Source organism: Rana temporaria, chromosome 3 (assembly GCF_905171775.1).
Source record: "Rana temporaria chromosome 3, aRanTem1.1, whole genome shotgun sequence".
Taxonomy (NCBI): Eukaryota; Metazoa; Chordata; class Amphibia; order Anura; family Ranidae; genus Rana; species Rana temporaria.
In genome coordinates, this window is record NC_053491.1 from 350432965 (window position 1) to 350452994 (window position 20030).

The 20030-nt window shown below is 43.5% G+C and overlaps 2 protein-coding genes across 3 annotated transcripts in view; one reads left to right on the plus strand and one right to left on the minus strand.

Moving 5' to 3' along the window:
* Window positions 1-232: 232 nt before the first annotated feature.
* The window catches only part of PARP11 (poly(ADP-ribose) polymerase family member 11), a 48708-nt gene continuing 28910 nt past the window's right edge, over window positions 233-20030 (minus strand). Inside the window, exons 7-9 of the mRNA XM_040345176.1 lie at window positions 18661-18791; window positions 10255-10406; window positions 233-574 (exon numbers count right to left, since the gene is read on the minus strand). Coding sequence (XP_040201110.1) covers window positions 261-574; window positions 10255-10406; window positions 18661-18791 — 597 coding nt within the window. The 3' untranslated portion in view covers window positions 233-260. The remainder of the gene's footprint in view (window positions 575-10254; window positions 10407-18660; window positions 18792-20030) is intronic.
* On the plus strand, window positions 1183-4797 carry LOC120932642 (protein ALP1-like). Of its 2 annotated transcripts, XM_040345175.1 has the most exons (3): window positions 1183-1218; window positions 2142-2243; window positions 3819-4797. In XM_040345175.1, the coding sequence occupies exons 1-3, from the start codon at window positions 1205-1207 to the stop codon at window positions 4696-4698; spliced, it is 996 nt and encodes a 331-aa protein (XP_040201109.1). In that variant the 5' UTR covers window positions 1183-1204; the 3' UTR covers window positions 4699-4797. The 2 variants fall into 2 exon arrangements, with proteins under 2 accessions (XP_040201109.1, XP_040201108.1); XM_040345174.1 differs by lacking the exon at window positions 1183-1218 and having other exon boundaries at window positions 1565-2243.

A 20030-nucleotide genomic window follows, 5' to 3' on the forward strand; every position in this document is an offset into this window, starting at 1 on the left:
TGAAAAAAAAAAAAAAAAAAAAAAAAAAAAAAAAAAGAGTTAAGCCCCCCCCCCCCCATTCAGGTACTACGCCAAGCATCACCAAAGAGACGAAATCCATTGTTTCACTGCATTCCTTTAAACATCCTCTTCTGCTTTTGATTGACCAAGACCAAGCCATAGAAAATTTTGTACTTCACTAAAGAAAAAAAAAAAAAAGAGGGGGGGGGGTAGGAGAAAAAAAAATGTGGTCTTATAAATAAAAAATTTAATAAATAAAGTCAGTCAAACTGTATGATGTACTCTGGGTAGATCTGATTGCTGTCAAAAATGACATAAAGGAGCGGAGAAAAAGGATTGTCCACGCAGCTGTCATACAAGTTGACGAGACTCCCATCCTTTGAGGGCGGCCGGATGTAGGTCTTGTTTCCTGTGGTGTAATCTCCAACTATGACCCTGGCCAGGAACATGGATTTGTTTGTAAATGAGCTGCAAAAGAAAGGGTTCACGCCGTGCAGTCCCAGCGTCATGCTGTGCTTGCTGCTATTTTTACAGTATTGGCTTGATAACGAGGCTTGCTTTGCAAAGTATGTACCTGCAGAACAAGAAAGCAAAAACCAGATCAAAATTTCAATTACATTCAGGATCAAACTGCCCCAAAAAATAGATACAAGTCCAATCTCATATAAACTTTAGCATGTTAAAAGCTGAACTTTACCCTCCAGCATCCCTATTCCCCCCCCCCCCTTTAAGCTAAGGCTGCATTCACACCTAGGCGTTGGCGTTACCAGGCGTTTTTACGCGCGTTTTTTTCGCGCGTTTTGGTGCGCGTTTGCGCGCGTTTGTGCGCGTTTGCGCGCGTTTGAGCAGAGCGACGTCCAGCGTTTTTTTTTTTTTTTTTGACCAATAGTAAAATAGATCACCTCTGTCATCATTTGTTGCTATGTGAAAGGTTTTTTTTTCCTCTTCCTGGGTGATAATTCCTCTTCCGGGTCATCCTTGTGCTTCTGACTCCATTGTGAAAATGAGTGATGACGAGATGGCTTTGTTCATGGCAGCAGCCACTGCTAGCCAATATCTTGTAAACGAGAGGCAGAGAAAAAGGAAGAGGCAACGCAGATTTTGGATACACCCCGTCATTGCTGATCGGGAAGAAAGAGGGCAATTTTGGGTGATGTACCAAGACCTCCGTGACCATGAAGACAAATTTCTGGACTACACCAGAATGTCCATAAAAAGGTTAGTAAAAAATGATCTGGAATCATTTATTTTTTACATTGTACCATTTGGGTTGCCACCTTTTCTTCAAGTCAAACATGTACACTTCTGCGGTGCACAACTATTTTTTTTAATACTATGAACTATACATATATTTTGTTAGTATTTTACATTTCTAATCATATGAATATAATAAAAATAGTCCCCTTTCCATTGCAGTCCACAGAGTTCCCCCTTTACATTAGAGTCCACAGAGTTCCCCCTTTACATTAGAGTCCACAAAGTTCCCCCTTTACATTACAGTGCACAGAGTCCCCCTTTACATTACAGTGCACAGAGTCCCCCTTTACATTACAGTGCACAGAGTCCCCCTTTACATTACAGTGCACAGAATCCCCCTTTACATTACAGTGCACAGAGTCCCCCTTTACATCACAGTCACCCTTTTGCATCTCAACTCCCAGATTTCCCTTTCACTGTATGGGTTAACCAACATAATCTGATTGAAGCGAGACCTCAAGATACTCAGACATAAGGGATGCTCTGTGAACCATGATCTAAGGGGGAAACCGAGATCTCTGATGTACGGAGAGGACTCCAATGTGAGAACTCTGATTTTTCCTAGTGTACTCACCAAGAGGCAGGATAGAGAAAGGGGGTGGGTGCTTCTGTTAGACAGCGATGGAGGGTGAGCTCACTCACCCCTTGGCAGATAGCACATCTCATCCTGGTATATCTGTGGCTGCTGGGTTGTAAGTTTTCATCCCCTGCAGCCATTAACCCTGCCGGAAATCCATATTCTGGTCAGAAAAATCTGTCAGAGTGTCAGGCAGTCTGAAACCCAGACACATGATTCCAAACCCGAACTGTTCTGGCGAATCCCGGAAAGGTGGCAACCCTAGTACCAATCCATTGCCAATTTTACATTTCATTTTCCTTTACAGCTTTGATGAGTTGCTGGAATTGTTGATCAACAGATTGCAGAGGATGGACACCTACTTCCGCAACTGTATCCCCCCTGTGGAGCGACTTATCATAACACTGAGGTAATTTTTATTTAGCGCTTTGAATGTAATACACTCTATTATATATATATATATATATATATATATATATATATATATATATGTGTAATAAAAACCAAACAAAAATTCTGTAGGAACAAAATTATTTTAATATTTTAATCAACCAAAACATTGGGTCTTTTTTTTTTTATTAGGAAAATATACACAAAGTGCACAAATACACAAAATATACAAAAATGTTTTATACATAATCCTTATTTACAATTGCTGTAAATTTGGGGAGGAGTCCTCTTCCCCGTGCGGTGACATGGCGACCGACAGTGCGTGGGCAAAAGGGGGCCAAGTGGAGGTGGTGCTGTCTTCCCCTGACCAATTGGAAGGTGGTGTTGCTTGTGGTGGTGGTGGTGTTCGTGTTGGGGCATTCCTGAAAGTCGATTGTCTCGGTCGATGTGGGTAATGTGATGTAGGTGTAGTCGTTAACGCAGGGTAAGTAGAAGGTGGTGGGTGGTAAGAAGAAAGTGTTGTAGGAGGCAGAGTACTGTATGTGACAGGTGGTGTTGAGAGATGAGGAAAAGGAGAATGAGGGTGGTAAGAAGAAGGTTGTGTATAAGGAAAAGGATTCAGAGAAGTGTGAGTGGAAGGTGTTGGCACAGGAGGTAAATGAGATAGAGTGGTGGTGAAAGGATGGTGCGCAGAAGTCGGTGGTGGTGTTGGTCGAGGAGGTTGGTCGGAAAGCTGTGGTCCTGTCCAAAGGGTAACGGGTGGTGGGGAGAAATGGGTCGTGGGTGGTGTTGGGACATGCTCGGTCCGTTTATTGGCATATGGGCCATAGGGTGGTGGTGGTTCGGATAAATCGTCAGCTTCTGTCGGGGGTATAAATGTCGAGATGTATCTAGCCGTACAGGACAGCACCACCGCTTGCAGATTTGGGGGAACTTTGTCGATTAGTTCCCCCAGACATTTTGCTACATTTTGCCCATACGATCTATTGCTCATCCGGTCAGACATGTTGGTCATAATGTCCAACATACGATCCAGGGCTGGATCCGGAGCAGGAGCCCTCCTACGCAGAGCACGCGGAGGTCCAATATGCGCAATGTTAACTGGTGGCTGCTCTGCAAGTGGTCTTGTTGCATTAGCATTTGATGCCTCGGAGTGCTGCGGTTCCGGCTCCAGAGTAGCCATCGCTTGATCCCCCGATGCCACGCTCTCTCTGTCCCCTCTCTCTGCCACGCTCTCTCTGTCCCCTCTCTCTGCCACGCTCTCTCTGTCTACTACAGCTGTGGCAGCCTCGTCCCAGCAGCTTTCAGTACTGAAAAAAGAAATCATGTATTCAAAAATAATTTTAAAACATTTGGTTTACCGAGCAAAGTACAGATAATGGTTTACCTCCCCAAATCCAGCACCGGTCTCAGAAACTCCAATTCCTTTGCATGAACGTATTCTCTCACCGAACATGCTCCACTCCCACTTCGGCGCTGCTCCCGCTGTGCCTTCAGCTGGCGAGCGTAGGCGTCCCTTATACTCTTCCATCTGAGTTTTAGAATTTTCACTGTAAAAAATAAAATAAAATAATATATATTATTTTCTTTGTAGGTATCTATCAACTGGACAATCGATTGCAAGTCTGCATTACTCGTTTCGTATTGGAAGATCTACTGCCAGTTATATAATTCGGGACACCTGCAGTGCCATTTGGGAAGTCCTGAAACCCATTGTGTTTAAAAAACCGGCAGCAGAGGACTGGGAAAAAATTTCCCAAGTATTCTGGGAACGCTGTAACTTTCCGAATTGTCTGGGAGCGATCGATGGGAAACACATCAGAATTGTTAAGCCCATGGCTAGTGGGAGCCAGTATTTCAATTATAAGAAATACTTTTCATTCGTCTTAATGGCTGTGGCTGATGCCAATTATTGCTTTACCTACATTGACATTGGTTCCTATGGAAGTAGTGCAGACTCTGCGATTTTTGGGAACTCCTCTTTTGGGCAATTACTTCGAACAGATGGTCTGGACCTTCCACAAAATAGTCCACTCCCGGGCACAAACGGCCCTCCCCTACCAAGTGTCTTTGTGGGTGATGAGGCTTTTGCTCTGAACACACACCTACTTCGGCCTTATTCAGGACATAATCTGAACGAAGACAAACGCATATTCAACTACCGGCTTAGCAGAGCACGCCGCGTAGTTGAGTGTGCTTTTGGAATTTTGGCGAACAAGTGGAGGGTTCTCCACACACCGATTGTGCTCAACATGCAAAATGCCATTAGTGCTGTAGAAGCGGCGTGTGCCTTGCACAATTTTGTCAGGCAGCGCGATGGTCTAGATTACGAGGAGCCAGTCCATGAGACTCCGGAAAGAGCTCATTGGACTGGTGTACGTGGGAACACACAGGGGACACATGTCCGTGAACAGTATGCGGCATACTTTGTCTCTCCTGAAGGGCAGGTCCCTTGGCAGCTCAATTCCATTTAATTTATTGAACTTTTCAGCTTTTGACACGCTTATTTTGTGAAATATATTCTTTACTATGCTGTTTTGTGGAAAAAAAATAAAAAATGATTCATGTTTTAAGAAGTCTCATTCTAATTTTATTTTGATACAGTTTTATCATTGGGTTCAATAGCCCTATGATATTGTGTGCCATTTTATATTAGTGACATTCTATCTATTGTAAACTTAGTTTATGTATTTATTCTGTGGTCTAATAAAGGGCCTGTAAGTGACCGCCTAGACGTGGGTTGGGGGTCCGATCAGGACCCCCAGGGTACATCCGGGGGTTAAGTGGCTCTATATGTGTCCCCCTGCGTGTCACTTTCTCCTCCTGTGTAAACACAGGAAGAGGGAAGTGATGACACTGACACCAGTACACGTAGGCACAATCCCCTTTTGGATCTCCAATCCACTCCCCCATCCCCTTGTCACAGTATCAATGAATGCAGTGAACATATATTTACTGATCACTGCAGGCAGAGTGTAGGTCCTGTGTAGCCCCCGTCCCCACCTGACGCTGTAGTCGCTAGGTCGATTGAATTTTTTAATTTTTTTAGATTAAAGATGTGTAAAATAATATTTTTTTTGAAAAATGTCACTAAATTTTTGGATTATTAAAAATCACAGAGGGGATCAAATATCACCATTAATAAGCTCTATTTGTGGGAAGAAGAGAACGCAATTTATGTTTATAAGCCATGTCGCATGACCGCACAATAGTCATATTTGTAAAGACACATTTTTAAACTTAACAGCATATTGGTACGGTAATAAATGCCTACTGTAACGACAAACAATCATTCCATTATTTCATTAGTGGCATTTTGTATTTCTGTTATGTTTTTTGATAGAGTTTACCTTTGCTATCATGGGACTTATTTATCCGTGCCCAGTTCTCATAGATTTGGCTCCCAATAGAACACCAAGCGTCCCAACGGGTGGTCCTCATTTTGTAGCCCGGTGCCCTGCTGTCATAAAGACAGGGGTGCTCCTTCACCATCCTGATGAAATTTTCAGGCTCCAGCATCGAAAGGGTTCGATCAAATTCGGCCTCCATTGAGAAAAATGTGACTTTTCTTTATTGTAAGTAAAGTAAAATGGTGATTTCACAAGTTCCTGTAAAAAAATATGTCATTTCCTGTTTTGTTTTGGAGCTGTATGGGCGTCAAAACGCGCGTAAAAACGCGCATAAAAACGCTTGCTGTCGCGCGATACGCTCAATTCGCGCGTTTCCCATTACTTTCTATGGTAAAAAAAAACGCGCGGAAACGCCTATGTCGCGCGCTTCGCGCGACAAAAAAAGGTCCGGGACTAGTTTGAGCTTCGCGCGACAGGCGTTCAGGCGTTCAGGTGTGAACAGGCACCATAGGAAACAATGTTAAATCTGCCCTCCCGCGTTCGTGAGCAGTGCGTTTCAGGCGTAAAAACGCCTAGGTGTGAATGGGGCCTAACCTACCTGGTGGTGAGCTCTGCCAACGTTTGATACTCACCCACCCAGTGGATCCACCGCTGTCCAGCTGAGAGCGTCCTCTCCTCCGGCAGCGCTCGGTCCTGCACTGCCATATTTCTCTGTGACATCATCACTAGGCTGGTGGCTTTTCTGGATTCAGCCTCCTGATGACGCGCTGACAGGCCCACCCCCTCCTCCTTTCCTCAATGAAAGGCTATACCTCCTGGGATATGCGACGTACAGGGAGGCACAGCGGGCAGTGTGCGCGTCATTCACCATAAGGCGAGTGACGGCATGGGAAGGCAGGATGGACATTCTCTTAACAAACAGAGGTAAACAAAAGGGAGAAAAAAAAAACACATATATTTCTGCAGAGGACGGGAGGAGGGGTGAAGGTCATGCTTGGGAGACTGAAGGTCCGCTTTAATGTCATTTCAATGGCCCGGATTCAAAGAGAATTGCGCATAAATTACGGAGGCACAGGGCAACGATTTTGCCCTGCGCCCCCGCAAATTTGCGCCGCTGCCCTCGATTCATGGAGCAGTAGCTCCGTAAATTGCAAGGGCGCGCCGGCAAAATTGCCCGGCATAAGCGCGCGCAATTTAAATGATCCCGCAGGGGGCGGGAATCATTTAAATTAGGCGCGTTCCCGCGCCGATCGTAAAGCGCATGCGCCGTCTGGAAACTTTCCCGACGTGCATTGCGGCAAATGACGTCGCAAGGACGTCATTTGCTTCAAAGTGAACGTGAATGGCGTCCAGTGCCATTCACGTATCACTTACGCAAACAACGTGAAATTCAAATTTCATGACGCGGGAAATGGCGGGTATACTTTAGCATTGGCTGCCCCTACTATTAGAAGGGGCAGCCTTACGCTAAAGACGCCGTACGGAAACTCCGTACCTTGCGTACGCAGGGCTCGCGCAACATTGTGAATCGGTGTTAGTATGCAATTTGCATACTATACACTGAGCACAATGGGAGCGCCCCCTAGCGGTCAACGCAAGAATGAAGCCTAAAATCTGCGTGGCATAAGAGCCTTATGCCACGCAGATTTTAGGCTGCAGTCGGCGTTACGATGTTCCTGAATCAGGAGCATTCGTAACGCCGGAGCAAGTCAGCAATTGCGCTGCGTAACTATGGTTACGCAGGCGCAATTGCTCTCTGAATCCGGGCCAATATTTTTAAGACTGCAGCTTTCATTAATAACCGGTGATCTTGTCCTAAAGGTCCTTCCCACCCCCCCCCCCCACCCCAGGCACTTTCTGCTATAGGGTGACAACACTTTGTCTCTGTCTCCCAGTTGTGCGCTTGTGTTGCCTCACTGTTACATGGGCTTCTGATGGAAACTACAAGTGGACGTTTCAAGAAACATTTTGCAACTATGATGCACTGCTGTCGCCTAGTCAGGACCGTCTTTAATGTTGAGTAGACCCTGGGCAAAACATTTTAGATCATTTTACTATATCAGATCAGGCAGTGATTGCAATTGTTTGCCAGAGGTTACAGAATATCATTAACACTTATTAGCTGGATGCTAGAGGTTATAGCACACATTACAGGTCACTGATTAGTTGCTAGAGGTTACAGCACATGATTTCTTCTTGCCGATTGGTTGCTAGAGATTACTGTACAGTAATACTGCTCACTGGATTGGTTGCTAGAGGTTACAGCATATCATCTCTTCACTGCAGAGGGGCATGATATACATATGAAAGCCACCTGCCTCAGCTATTTACATATATGAATGCTGCCGCTATTTACATAGGAATGTTCCAGTTATTTACGTATGAATGGTGGTTATTTACATGTAAACACAGGGTCTGCAGGGGAGTCATCTGTACCCAGCAATAAGGCAGAGCTGGGCAGCATTAGTAGCAGCACTTCACACTGAGATATCAGGACTAAAACGTTAAAGGGACAAGGAAATTTAGACTGGGATAGTTGGCAAGTATGAGGCAGCTGCTTTGGGCCCCACAACAATGACAGGGCCCAGTTGCCCCTTTTGCCCTGCCTTAAAGACGGCCCTGCGCCTAGTAAATCCACCATCAGAAATGCCATGTAGCCATTGCTGGAGTGCATGCAGACAAAAACAGCTGCAGCAGATCAGTACTGGGATGCATCAAAGAATGAAAATCTGTGAAAAAGGTATTAAAAAAAAAAAAAAAAAAAAAAGAAGTACTGTATACGTATAGCCATATTTTTGTAGTTTTAGCATCTGTAGAGAAGTGTTAGAATCGCTGTAAAGATTTTATTGCTGTTCAAGTGGAACTTCATCCACACTTTATTTTTCAATCCCAAATCTTGGGGTTATGATTTGTTTTGAAATTGTCACATCATTCATTTATATGGATCTATCAATGAACAGACTACAATTCCCATCTCCCACCGTGGCAGAGGAACTCGTAGATCTTAATGGATCACAAGCCCAGTGATGTCACCACACTAATAGGTCAGTGTTGACTTCTTCCAGGTTGGCAAGCTTATACCTGCGCTGCCAGACCTTTAAAAATAATATATTTGACTCTTCAGCACTACCCGCCTCCATGTGGGAAGCGCTCATTATATTATTTCCCAAACCTGTTAAAGACCCTGGGTTGCCAGAGTCTTATAGACCAAATTTTACTAGAACAAGTAGATATCAAAATCTTAGGCACTGGCCATATGCTTGAACCAGGTTATTCTAGCATCAATTCATCCAGACCAAATAGGCTTTATGCCCTGTAAAAACACAGCCTTCAACACTAAATGGCTGTTTATGAATCTCCAAGACTCTCATGATCACATAGGCATGAGAGAGATAATAGCTTTGGATGCGGCTACTTTTCTACTCAGTGGAATGATGCCGTATCAGGCCCTGTATTGGCAAATGACTGGATCTTTGAACCATTTCCCCTTTTCAGGGGGACAAGCCAGGGATGTCTCTTCCTACTCCTACACTGCGGTCATATCACTTGCGATATCCATTAGATTTAAGCCCTCTATACGAAAACTGCGAGTGAGCCAGATTGTTCAGACCATTGGAATATATTCAGATTACGTTGTGCTTGGTTTTAAGGATATTGGTCCTTCGCTGCAGGCAACCCTGCAAACAATTTAGCAATTTGGGGAATGCTCTGGTCTGGGACAAATCCTAATGCCGCGTACACACGGTCGGAAATGTTTTAACCGGGAAAAGCTCAGTCGGAATTTCCGACGGAAAAATCGAGAACCTGCTCTCTATCCAAGTGCGTCGGAAATTCCGACAGAAAAAGTCCGATGGGGCATACACACGGTCAGAATATCCGATGAACAGCCCCCATCTGACTTTTTCTGTAGGAATTTCCGACCGTGTGTATGCGGCATAAGTGCTTCCCACTGACACTTTTCTATTTATGGAAGTCTAGCATTGGTGCAGGTTAGAGCATTCTCAAACACACAAAGAACTCACTTGCAGTTTGGAGAAATGCTTGTCATATTAGCACTCTGAGGCCCCGTACACACGACCGAGTTTCTCGGCAGAATTCAGCCAGAAACTCGATCGGAGCCGTATTCTGCCGAGAAACCCGGTCGTGTGTACACTTTTGGCTGAGGAAACCGACGAGGATCTCGTCGGGCCAAATAGAGAACATGTTCTCCATTTCCTCGTTAGTCAATAAGGGAAACTTGGCTCGCCGAGATCCTCTGCGGCTTCACAAGGAACTTGACGAGCAAAACGATGTGTTTTGCTCGTCGAGTTTCTCGGACGTGTGTACGGGGCCTCACATTTCTGATGCAACAAAGAGGGGGGGGGGGGGTGTTGATGAGGCATGCTTTGGACAAGGTTTTGGGGGGGGGGGGGGGGAATCGATCAACCATGACACTACAAACTCCATTCACATTTGACACCTTTTTGAAAGTGTACATTGAATTAATACATACATGTTCTTTGCCCAAGGCTCTTTAATAAAAACAAAACAAAACAAAAAAAGAGAGAGCAATATAGAAGGGCAGGGAGGTGGCAGCATCCAAGAGGACCAAACTGTACTAAACTGCACAACTTTCAAGGAGCCACTTTAAAAATCTAAGGCTGGAAAAGCAGAAGGCTGCCACACATGAACAGGTCTTACCTTTTCCATAAACGGTGCCATGTATACCATTCAATCGCCAGTCAAAATTATGAATGCATATTGCACCGACATATTCATTGCTTGTACCGTGAAAGAGCATCTCCTCCGCAATTACAGACACTCCTTTCTTCTTTTTCATTTGAGCTTTCTTCCTACAGAGAATGCAACAAACAGTCACTGATATGGTTCATTAACCCTTTCACTGGCAGAGCTTTTTTTTCCCAATTTTTCCACATTTTTTTCCAATTTATTCTGCACACGTTATAATGTACATTTCACTTAGTTCTGTTCAGCAATTTTCGTACATCATACAATATTTGAGCTACTGTTATTCAATTCCATATTTTCAGTAAAAAGTGCAGGGAAACCCAATTACCGAAATCCTGGGGATAGCTTGTATGTTTTAGCCACTTATCCATCTCCTGAGACCCTCTACATACTACAGATCGTGATGTCGCCACCTTAAAGGACATCTGAAGCAGTCAGTAAGCTGGACAAATATCGCCACGAGGAAAGGGAACTCGGCAAGGAAAATTACAAAGCGGCCCCTGCCGAGCCTGACAAGGCCAAAGGAGACACGAACCGGGTCCTGGAGGCGATTACACACACACTGCCGAACCACACATACCTCCAAAATAGAAGTAAAAGGTGGACATCTCCCTGCGGAGACAAAACCTTCAGAAGGTCTGTGAGAGGGTGATAGAGACCGAGTGCCGCATAAGTCAGGTAGAGCAAGACATCCCTCCTTTACAGGTCTCCACTGAGCAGTTGCAACACCAGCTCCATGCCCTTACCCAAAAGCAAGATGACATGGAAAATCGTCTGAGGTGCTGCAACCTCCGCTTTGTTGGCCTGCCTGAGGGTGCAGAGGGCCTAGGCCCTCCCCCTGTTACCACTTCCCCTTTAAGTTCCACACTCCCTTGACCCTGACAGAACAGAAAGGTGCCACAATTTCCCTCCTTGCAAAATTTCCCCCTCATCTACATATTATATGATGCAAGGAGCCCCCAGAGATTTTTTCACAAGGAACGTTTATGACCCCCAAGCTTGTTTGTACTTTAAATGTTGGGCCTTATCCTTTGGAGAGCTTCCACCTGACACTAGAACACCCTGTGCCAGAATTGGCTTTTCAGCTAGTGTTCGTCCCCATTTGGGCTCATGTAATATAGAACATGTTTCTGTGTTCCGTTTGGGCAAGTACATATTTTTGCATTCCATGATCAGTGGGTTTGAATTTCTAATTATTGGGTGCTACATGATGGTTTCACCTTTATGGCACAATATCCAATGATCCCGACCATTTGGCTTGGGGACTTTAGCATGGTTGTGGACCCTGCTCTGGACAAACTGGTAGTCTAGTACCTTGCCTTCCACCATGATGAGGTTCGGCCGCATGAGGGGGGAATTTTCCCTGGTGGATACTTGGAGGCACAAATATCCTTCCTCCCTTAGTTACTCACACTATCCTCATTCCACACCACTATGTCTCGCATGGAGTACATTTTTGTATCCCCTCCTTACAGCCGAAGATGGTGGATGTGGGATTTGGCACTCGGGTGCCATCAGACCATTCCCCATACTGGCTGACAATAGATTTGCAGACTTCCCACTCCTCTTGAGCGTGGCACCTAAACCCTTTTTGGCTGTCCACTCTTCCTGACAAGGACTCACTGAAAAGTGAGTGGTCATCTTTTTTTCAGCGCAAATAGGGTTCAGACTCACTCAGCAGGTTGGGAATCTTTTAAACTGCACACCAAAATTATACTATCCACCCACATCTCCAGATACAAGTGGTCCTCCAAATTGGCTCTCACCCAAGCTGAGAAACATCTAAAATTCTTAGAACAGACTTTCCTACTAGACCGGTCTCCAAACAATGTTTCCGCAATGAAAATTCAATCAACTGATCAATCACCTACTTTTTGACAGAGCCTAAACAAGGCATTGTCTTTTCCAAACAGCGCAACTTTGAACATGGCGAGTGAGCAGGAAAACTACTGCCATATCTTGCACACTTGGATCACAAGCCTCCGGTGGTGGTGTCTCTTGTGGACCCCTTGGGGCTCCCTATAACTAACCCTGACCTAGTAGCCAAGGAATTTCATGAATTTCTGAAATTTATATTCCTTCAATACTCAATACTTTCATGACAAACCGCTTTCCTTCCTACACCCTATACAAATCTCCCTTGTTGACCCAATCTCAATTTAAACAACTGGAAGCCCTTATTACAGTTGATGACATTGATGAGGCCATTGCTCACCTGGCTACAGGCAAGGTCCATGGTACAGATGGGCTCCCCCTAGAACTGTACTTCCAATTTAGAACCGTACTGGTGCCACAACTCCAAAAATAGTTTCAGCATATATTAAATTTATCTGACCTCCCCGACTCCATGAAAGAAGCCTCAATAGTCTTAATATCCAAACCTGGCAAGGACCCATCCCTCCCTGAATCTTATCGCCCTATATCTCTTTTGCAGCTTGACATCAAAATCCTAGCCAAAGTCCTAGCTCTCAGATTGAATAAAGTAATTCTTACTCTAATTCACCCCGATCAGATAGGATTCATGCCCAATAAGAATACCGCCTTCAACTTGAGACATCTCTTTATGAATCTACAACCTACACATGATTCGGTAAGGTCTAGAGTGGTGGTTAGTTTGGATGCCGCCAAAGCATTCGATTCCGTTGAATGGCCATATCTATGGGAATGTCTTCTTAATTATGGATTCAGACCCAAGTTCATAACTTGGATTCAAAACTATTGACTGGCTTCTGTCAATAGTTCTGTATTTGAAAGATGCGGGTCACTTCCTAGCGCGGCTCTAAACCTTATTGAGCACTTTAGTACATTCAAATAAACTGGAATAAACCTGGCAAGAACCCCTCCCTCCCTGAATCCTATCGCCCGATATCTCTATTGCAGCTTGACATTAAAATCCCAGCCAAAAGTCCTAGCTCTCAGACTGAATAAAGTAATCCTTACTCTAATCCACTATGGATTTGGACCCAAGTTCATAACTTGGATTTAACTATTATACCAAGCCCCAGTGGTTAGAGTTCAGATAAAATTTTAGGATCTCTGACTCCTTTACTCTGCACATAGGGACGCGTCAGGGATGCCCATTGTTCTATGCCCTTAGCGATTTCCATTAGAGAACACTCTGAGATCAGTGGTCTTAGTTTGTGACCTCTGGATGAAACTCTTAGCCTCTACGCGGATGATATGCTTCTGTATTTGGAAGACACAGGTCCCTCCCTAGCGGCGGCTCTGAACCTTATTGAGCGCTTCAGTGCATTCTCTGGCCTACAAATAAACTAAAAATAATAAATAAACTAAAAAGCAAAGCCAGACTGCTGAAGTTGCGCTAGAAAATAAGTGATAAGTGAAAAAAATAAATTAATAAAATAATATGAGAAAAGCTGCCAGCACCTTAAAGTCCAGTATCAAACTTAAAACTACAAAAATATCCAAAGTAGATGCAGAGCTAATCAAGAAATGATCAAATGCCAAATGAAAAGTAAAGTAAAGCATATGTATAAAATTAAATGAATAAAAGGTGACAAAGTCCCAACAATGTTTTAGTCCATAGATAAAAATACAACCATAAAACATTCCTGTGAGAAATAGGTTGATAAATGAAAAAGTGAAAACTAAAAGCAAAGTCCCATAGGTGATAGGATCTGTAAACTTAACAAAATAAAAAAAAAAACAATCCGTGTGAAGAGATGAAAGCTGCAAGGGAGAGGTGCTAGTCCACAACCAGATTCAATAGATGGCCTGCTTACCAGATGGCGGTGACTACTAAACAGCAGTCTCGCCCAGCATAGGGAAATCGTTCTCCCCAAAACCATGGTACTTGGAGACAGAGGGAAGAAAAACTTCCATAGTGCAGTATGTTCTTAGGTAAAAATGTATTTAATAAAAAGAATCGCACTTACAATGAAGCAGTAAAATCAAGGCGATGAATGTATAAAAACAGCAAAGCCGCAAAGGTCCTCTTCGGCTATGCTTCATTTCCTGGTTCGTTCATTTGTCTATCCACTTCCTTATTTAGCTATAAAAAGCAAGTTTATGTGATTTCACTCCTTCTCCTGGATGGATTTCAAAGTTCTCCAACTTCCTGTTTCCTTCCTTTACCAATCCTGATACTACATGTCCCATCATGCTTTGAGCCTGAAGAAGTGAAGCGTAGCCGAAGAGGACCTTGCGGCTTTTATACATTCATTGCCTTGATTGTACTGCTTCTTTGTAGTACTTTCCTTTTGTATATTTTCCAGCGTCAATGGCCCCAAGCAAGTATACAAAAAGAATGTAAGATGATGAAACTCTCTAAGGAGTGTCAACAAATTAAAACAGCGCTATCAAATAACTGTGCATATTTGACTATATAAAATACATTACTACAACCCATATGTAATGATATACAGTGATAATAAACAAAATATATCCAGTTTAAGAAATAAACACTAAACTGTGACTGTAATAATAAACACCCGTGATTGACTTAAACGTGAAGTGAACGCACTGAAAGTGCAAGAGACAGTCTTTAAAAATAATTTAGAACGTGGCCAAACAAAGCAAAGTTCATGTGTATAAGGATCCTGCGATCTTCAAATTTTTTCAAAAACTTCCACCACACCCGACAGTGCTCAGTGACTCCTCCCCCATCAAATGGACACTCACCGGATAGGTATGCCTCACACTCTCGTGTTTTGGCACAAAAAACCTTATCAGATGTAGTTGTTCCCGTCAATAAAGATGTAATCCAAATATGACATCCAATCAGTTCCACATATATGTCAGAGAGAGACAAAAGAAGTGCAAATAGTGTGATACCATCAAAGGTTTAATAGCACACCAAAATAAAACTTCAAACAGTGCACTCACAAACAAAATCTTGTAAAACAGCAGAATATCACATCAAGAAACTCCTTCAAACGTCAAAATGGTGAGAAGCGGTCACGGCGGACCCCCGATCAGCAAGAAAAAGTCAAACCAATTCTCCTACTCACGGTGCCATGGACTTCTGTCAGATGCAGCTGCACATCCACTTAAATAAAAAACTTCAAACGCACTCTGCATCCAAAAACGCAGCACTCACTAGTAAAATTAGACTGTATGGCAATACCCCGACATGTTTCGTTATAAAAACTTATTCATGGTACTGATCGGGGGTCCGCCGTGACCGCTTCTCACCATTTTGACGTTTGAAGGAGTTTCTTGATGTGACATTTTGCTGTTTTACAAGATTTTGTTTGTGAGTGCACTGTTTGAAGTTTTATTTTGGTGTGCTATTAAACCTTTGATGGTATCACACTATTTGCACTTCTTTTGTCTCTCTCTGACATATATGTGGAACTGATTGGATGTCATATTTGGATTACATCTTTATTGACGGGAACAACTACATCTGATAAGGTTTTTTGTGCCAAAACACGAGAGTGTGAGGCATACCTATCCGGTGAGTGTCCATTTGATGGGGGAGGAGTCACTGAGCACTGTCGGGTGTGGTGGAAGTTTTTGAAAAAATTTGAAGATCGCAGGATCCTTATACACATGAACTTTGCTTTGTTTGGCCACGTTCTAAATTATTTTTAAAGACTGTCTCTTGCACTTTCAGTGCGTTCACTTCACGTTTAAGTCAATCACGGGTGTTTATTATTACAGTCACAGTTTAGTGTTTATTTCTTAAACTGGATATATTTTGTTTATTATCACTGTATATCATTACATATGGGTTGTAGTAATGTATTTTATATAGTCAAATATGCACAGTTATTTGATAGCGCTGTTTTAATTTGTTGACACTCCTTAGAGAGTTTCATCATCTTACATTCTTTTTGTTCACTTATTATCTTCTAAACAGCAGCTAGGCATCATCCACTCCTCTATAGGCGCAACGGTGGGCGACTTTTTAGGGCGCATTCTATAGATCACCCAAGCAAGTATACCTGAGGATCCAGTGGGACTGGTACCTGGGCCACTCTGGTGATACACTGGGAGACTTCCTGTGGAGCTTTGGGAATTAAACCCACCTATTCTTTACAGCCAAGAAAGCGGTTTCTGTTTAATCTGCAACTGCCATGGTGCTGCACATGTGATCAGTTATGACACTCACCATTTGATGGTTTGACAGTGTAGTTGAGGACACCAGCAAATGTGACCGTTAGCAATCCCGGCATTCCAGGAATGCAACGGTCTTTTTTAAACTGGTAAATCAATGGGTTTAGTTCCACTTTATGATTTAGGCCCCTTTCCCACTACCGCGACTTCAAAGTTGCACGATTTTACCACGATTCGCGGCTGCGTTTTCAGGGAATGCCTGTGCAAGTGGCATCAAATCGGGACGAAAGTAGTGCAGGGAATACTTTGAAGTCGGAAACGACTTGAAGTCGTACCAATATAAATGGTTGTCATTGGAAATCATGGGAAACCACTTGTCATGCTACTTTGCCATCACAAATCGTGGGACAAGTCGTATAAGTGTGAAAGGGGCCTTACTGCTATTCAGGGGCTCCAGCAGGAATAAATAGGAACAATGCTGGAGGCAATTTACAACACACAATTTTGGCAGCATAATAATTAATGTGGAATGTATGTTCCTTGCTGAAGGACATTATTTTTTATCAAGTTGGTATAGGTAAAGTTCCACTTTAATGAACAGGGGAAAACTGCACTCATTGGCCAACTGGAAAAACACTTTCAGGATTTCCAATATCCGGCCTGAATCTACCAGTAGCTGCTGATAGTAGGAAAAAAAAATCTTCCAATTTAATAAAAAATATAGTAGAAGGAAGGAGACATCCATTCGGTTTTCTATGTGCCTGGTGTCTATTTCTCCTGTAGGCAGCCATGAAAAAAGTTTTACTTATTATCATCAAGCGTGTCCGTCAATAAACCATGGGCTAGATTCAGGTAGTGGCGCGCAATGTTACGGCAGCGTATCGTATTTATGCACTTGCCTTCTAAGTTACGGCAGCGTAGCGTAAATGGGTCCGGCGTAAGCGCGCGTAATTCAAATGCGGATGAGGGGGCATGTTTTATGTAAATTCTTGGTGACCCGACGTGATTGACATTTCTTACGAACGGCGCATGCGCCGTCCGTGTACAAATACCAGTGTGCATTGCTCCAAAGTACACTGCAAGGACGTATTGGTTTCAACGTGAATGTAAATTACATCCAGCCCTATTCGAACGACTTACGCAAACGACGTAAAAAATTCAAATTTCGACGCGGGAAGGACGGCCATACTTAACAACGCAAGTTTGCCTCCTAATAGCAAGAGTAACCTTACGCCGAAAAAGCCTAACGTAAACAAATAGCGCCGGGCGTACGTAAATTTGTGAATCGGCGTATCTAGGTCATTTGCATATTCTACGCCGAAAACAACGGAAGCGCCACCTAGCGGCCAGCGTAAAATTGCACACAATTATACGCCGGCGTATTCAAGTTATGTCGGCGGAGGAAGCCTATTTTTTAAACGTATCTGCCTTTGAGAATCGGCGTAAAGATACGACGGCGCATATTTGAAATTACGGCGGCGTATCTAGGGATACGCCGCCGTATCTTGTTGCTGAATTTAGCCCCATGTGAATAAAAAGTCACCACTTTAAGCTTCCCATTGGAAAGCTTTGGTTTTACTATTTGACTCATGAGCTGCTCACTTATCCCTAACTGCATGTCTGGTTTCATGCAAACCAATTGTGGGCAGCCCATGGTGCCCGTCACTCGATTGGTTGCAGCGAGAAAGCCTGTACAATTGCACATCCCTGTGATCCCTGGCATAGATTCATGCTGCTGAATTTTGCTGCACTACAGCCCCAATCTTAAGTGTATTTAAGCTCTGGACAAAAATGTAATATATTGCGGTTTACTGGTATCTTACAATTTTAATTTTTCAAGATTTGTTATCTTTTTTTCACCTGATGATCCTGCCAGTAACACATTTCCTTCCCTAGTGAGACACACTCACTCACCATTAAGTATCTATGGAGGAGCAGCATTGTCATCCTAGTATAGGAAGTGTGTTAGGACTAAAGAACAACTCCCCCTCTCCAAAGAGGAGGTGTTCTATGGTTCACAGAGATAGCTACAAACATTCTGATTGCCATAATGTAAGAGAAAGGTCTCACAAAGTTACCCTCCCCGGGACTACTGCCTCCTGGGATATGTGACATAGGTACCCCAGGAAGCTACAGGAGTAGGCTGAAATGTGAGGTGAGAATTAAGGAAGGTGCAAGCAAAGAAACATTTTAAAAATATATTTATAAGCCCTGAAATATAAAGAAGGGCAGATCTTTAATATTGTGGAAGGAGGAGGAAATAAAAAGGACAGCTTAGCTGAAAGGGCACATGGATAATGCAAGTCACATATTTTGCAGCACTGTAATGCAGCTTACCTGCAGTAAAATTCCCACAGATCCAGATTCTGCAATCGTAGAATCTTTGTGATGCGGTTCTGGTCCATCGACTGTCCAAACAGGTTGGCTACTTCCTTATATTCATTGCATACCTTGATTAGGGGGATGAGCTGAAAAAAGAAACCATATGCATTTATTTGGCTAGTAACTCAAGCACAAAAGTGTAGTTTTGAAATCGTTAAAACAGAAAAGGCAGAGAGCAGTGCGATGTCGGTAGCATTAAACATTTTAAAATCACAAAAAGATATATATCCACCTACATATTAAAGGGGTGGTTCCCCTAAAAATAAACTTTTAACATTGCATTTCCCACATTAATGACAATTAGAATCGGCTGGTTTTATTTTAAAAAAAAAACGTCCGTAAGTACCGTTTGCTGTAGGCGTTCTCACCGCCACTTCCGGGTACGATGGTGGGGATGGGCGTTCCTAATTGATGGACAGGCATCCGACCAACGCATACATTGCGTCACGAGATGCCGAACGTCGGTGCGCATGCGCCGTATAGAGCCGCACCGACGTTCGGCTTTTTTTCGGCATCTCGTGACGCGATGTATGCGTTGGTCGGATGCCTGTCCATCAATTAGGAACGCCCATCCCCACCATCGTACCCGGAAGTGGCGGTGAGAACGCCTATAGCAAACGGTACTTACGGACGTTTTCTTTTAATAAAACCAGCCGATTCTAATTGTCATTAATGTGGGAAATGCAATGTTAAAAGTATATTTTTAGGGGAACCACCCCTTTAAGCCGGTTCAACAGGGACCAGACAAATTTTGATTCATGCAAGAGCGACATTTGTACAACCAGGGTGCCCAATCGACTGACTTCTGTACAACCAGCCTGCTGGTTATATGCCAGTTTATCAATGCTGTCAGCTATAGTTGGCAGTGCTGATCAGTGTACAGTATTCCGACGGCAGGGAAATCTTCCCACTGTCAAAATACAATAGATCAGGGAGAGGGATTCTCCCATCTGCCTCAAAATGTGTGGAGGAATTAGCTCACATTTTTTTATTCAACCCGCTGCTTGGAAAAAAAATAATAAAAATCAATCATGTATGGGCTGACTAAAAGCAAAATCCAGCCTCAGTAATGACAGAGCGGAATCATCACATCTCATTATGCAGTAGAGTGACAGACATGCCTGTGGATTTTCAGACTGCACTCAGTGTGTGCTGTGTAAAATTAAAATATCACTCCCATTAAGCCATTTGTATTCTGACAGTGGGGATACACTGATCAGCACTACCAACTATAGCTAGCAGCACTGAGCGAATGGCATTTATGTAACAGGCTGATTCTACAAAAGTCAATTGGTAGGTTGACTTCTGTACAACCAGAATGCCCA